This window comes from Penaeus monodon, chromosome 27, assembly GCF_015228065.2.
Source record: "Penaeus monodon isolate SGIC_2016 chromosome 27, NSTDA_Pmon_1, whole genome shotgun sequence".
Classification (NCBI taxonomy): Eukaryota; Metazoa; Arthropoda; class Malacostraca; order Decapoda; family Penaeidae; genus Penaeus; species Penaeus monodon.
The window spans coordinates 29,359,816-29,360,779 of NC_051412.1; the positions used below are offsets into that span (position 1 = coordinate 29,359,816).

At 29.1% G+C, this 964-nt stretch overlaps 1 protein-coding gene across 1 annotated transcript in view; it reads left to right on the top strand.

The window, feature by feature from the left end:
- Window positions 1-454: 454 nt before the first annotated feature.
- The window catches only part of LOC119590483 (mitochondrial-processing peptidase subunit alpha-like), a 10,562-nt gene continuing 10,052 nt past the window's right edge, over window positions 455-964 (top strand). The window contains 2 exon segments of the mRNA XM_037939139.1: window positions 455-511; window positions 716-787. Coding sequence (XP_037795067.1) covers window positions 455-511; window positions 716-787 — 129 coding nt within the window.

Here is a 964-nt window from a genome sequence, read left to right on the forward strand (position 1 = left end):
CTACAAAATTTCAGTATATTACCTTATACAGAAAGATGTAGAATAGAAAAGGGCAAGGAAGTGAAATCCATAATATATTGACATAACCAATATTTTATTCAGAAAATTAAGATACATGGTATAATCATTAATAATGTGAAAGGGGGTACACTTAGTATCAAAATGATTGGCAATCCCTTGTCTAGGGTTCATCATTAGATTTTATCAGTGAATTTAAGTAATATTTCTATATTTCAACATAGTATACTTTTCTTAGGTAACAAATACAAATAACAGTTTATGATATTATTTTATTTGAATTTATCACACACAATTTTACAACAAATTTCATATTGCACATTCTCAGTATATTTATGAAAAGTATATAGTTAAGTAGTGAAATAATATACCAATTACATATATGAAAACATTTCTTTACTAGGACCCTATTTATTAGTACTGAGTGGAATCAAGTATGCGGAAGCGTATCATGTTAAGAACTAGTTGCATCCGTCCTAGTGCTGCCGAGGAGGTATGACAAATATTGCTTGAGTAGGATATGTAAACTTTCACTTTCTTCAAAATATTGTGTCATACAAACATTTGTGAATCATTCATTACTTGTTGTTATTCACCAATTAATTATCTCTATGTTGAGTATCTAAAGTAAGTATTATTATAGGGTGAAAGACTTAGATATTATGAAGTAATATAATTAATGAAGAACAGGTTACAGTATGCAAGTACTGCTGTGAACTTGTTGGAGTGCCGCAGTGGCCAGAAGATTATTGCTGTGGAAATGATACATGTTGAAGTTATGGATTACCTTTTAAATTTATATCTGGTGGATTTCTTTCTTGGTAACATAATTCAGTAAAGTATTCATTTATTAAGTGAAATGATTTGCTGAGTATAGAAATATTCTTTGCTTTCTGTTTTTTGAAGTGAATGCATAAGTGGATTCTTCTTTATGGATCTCTTGACT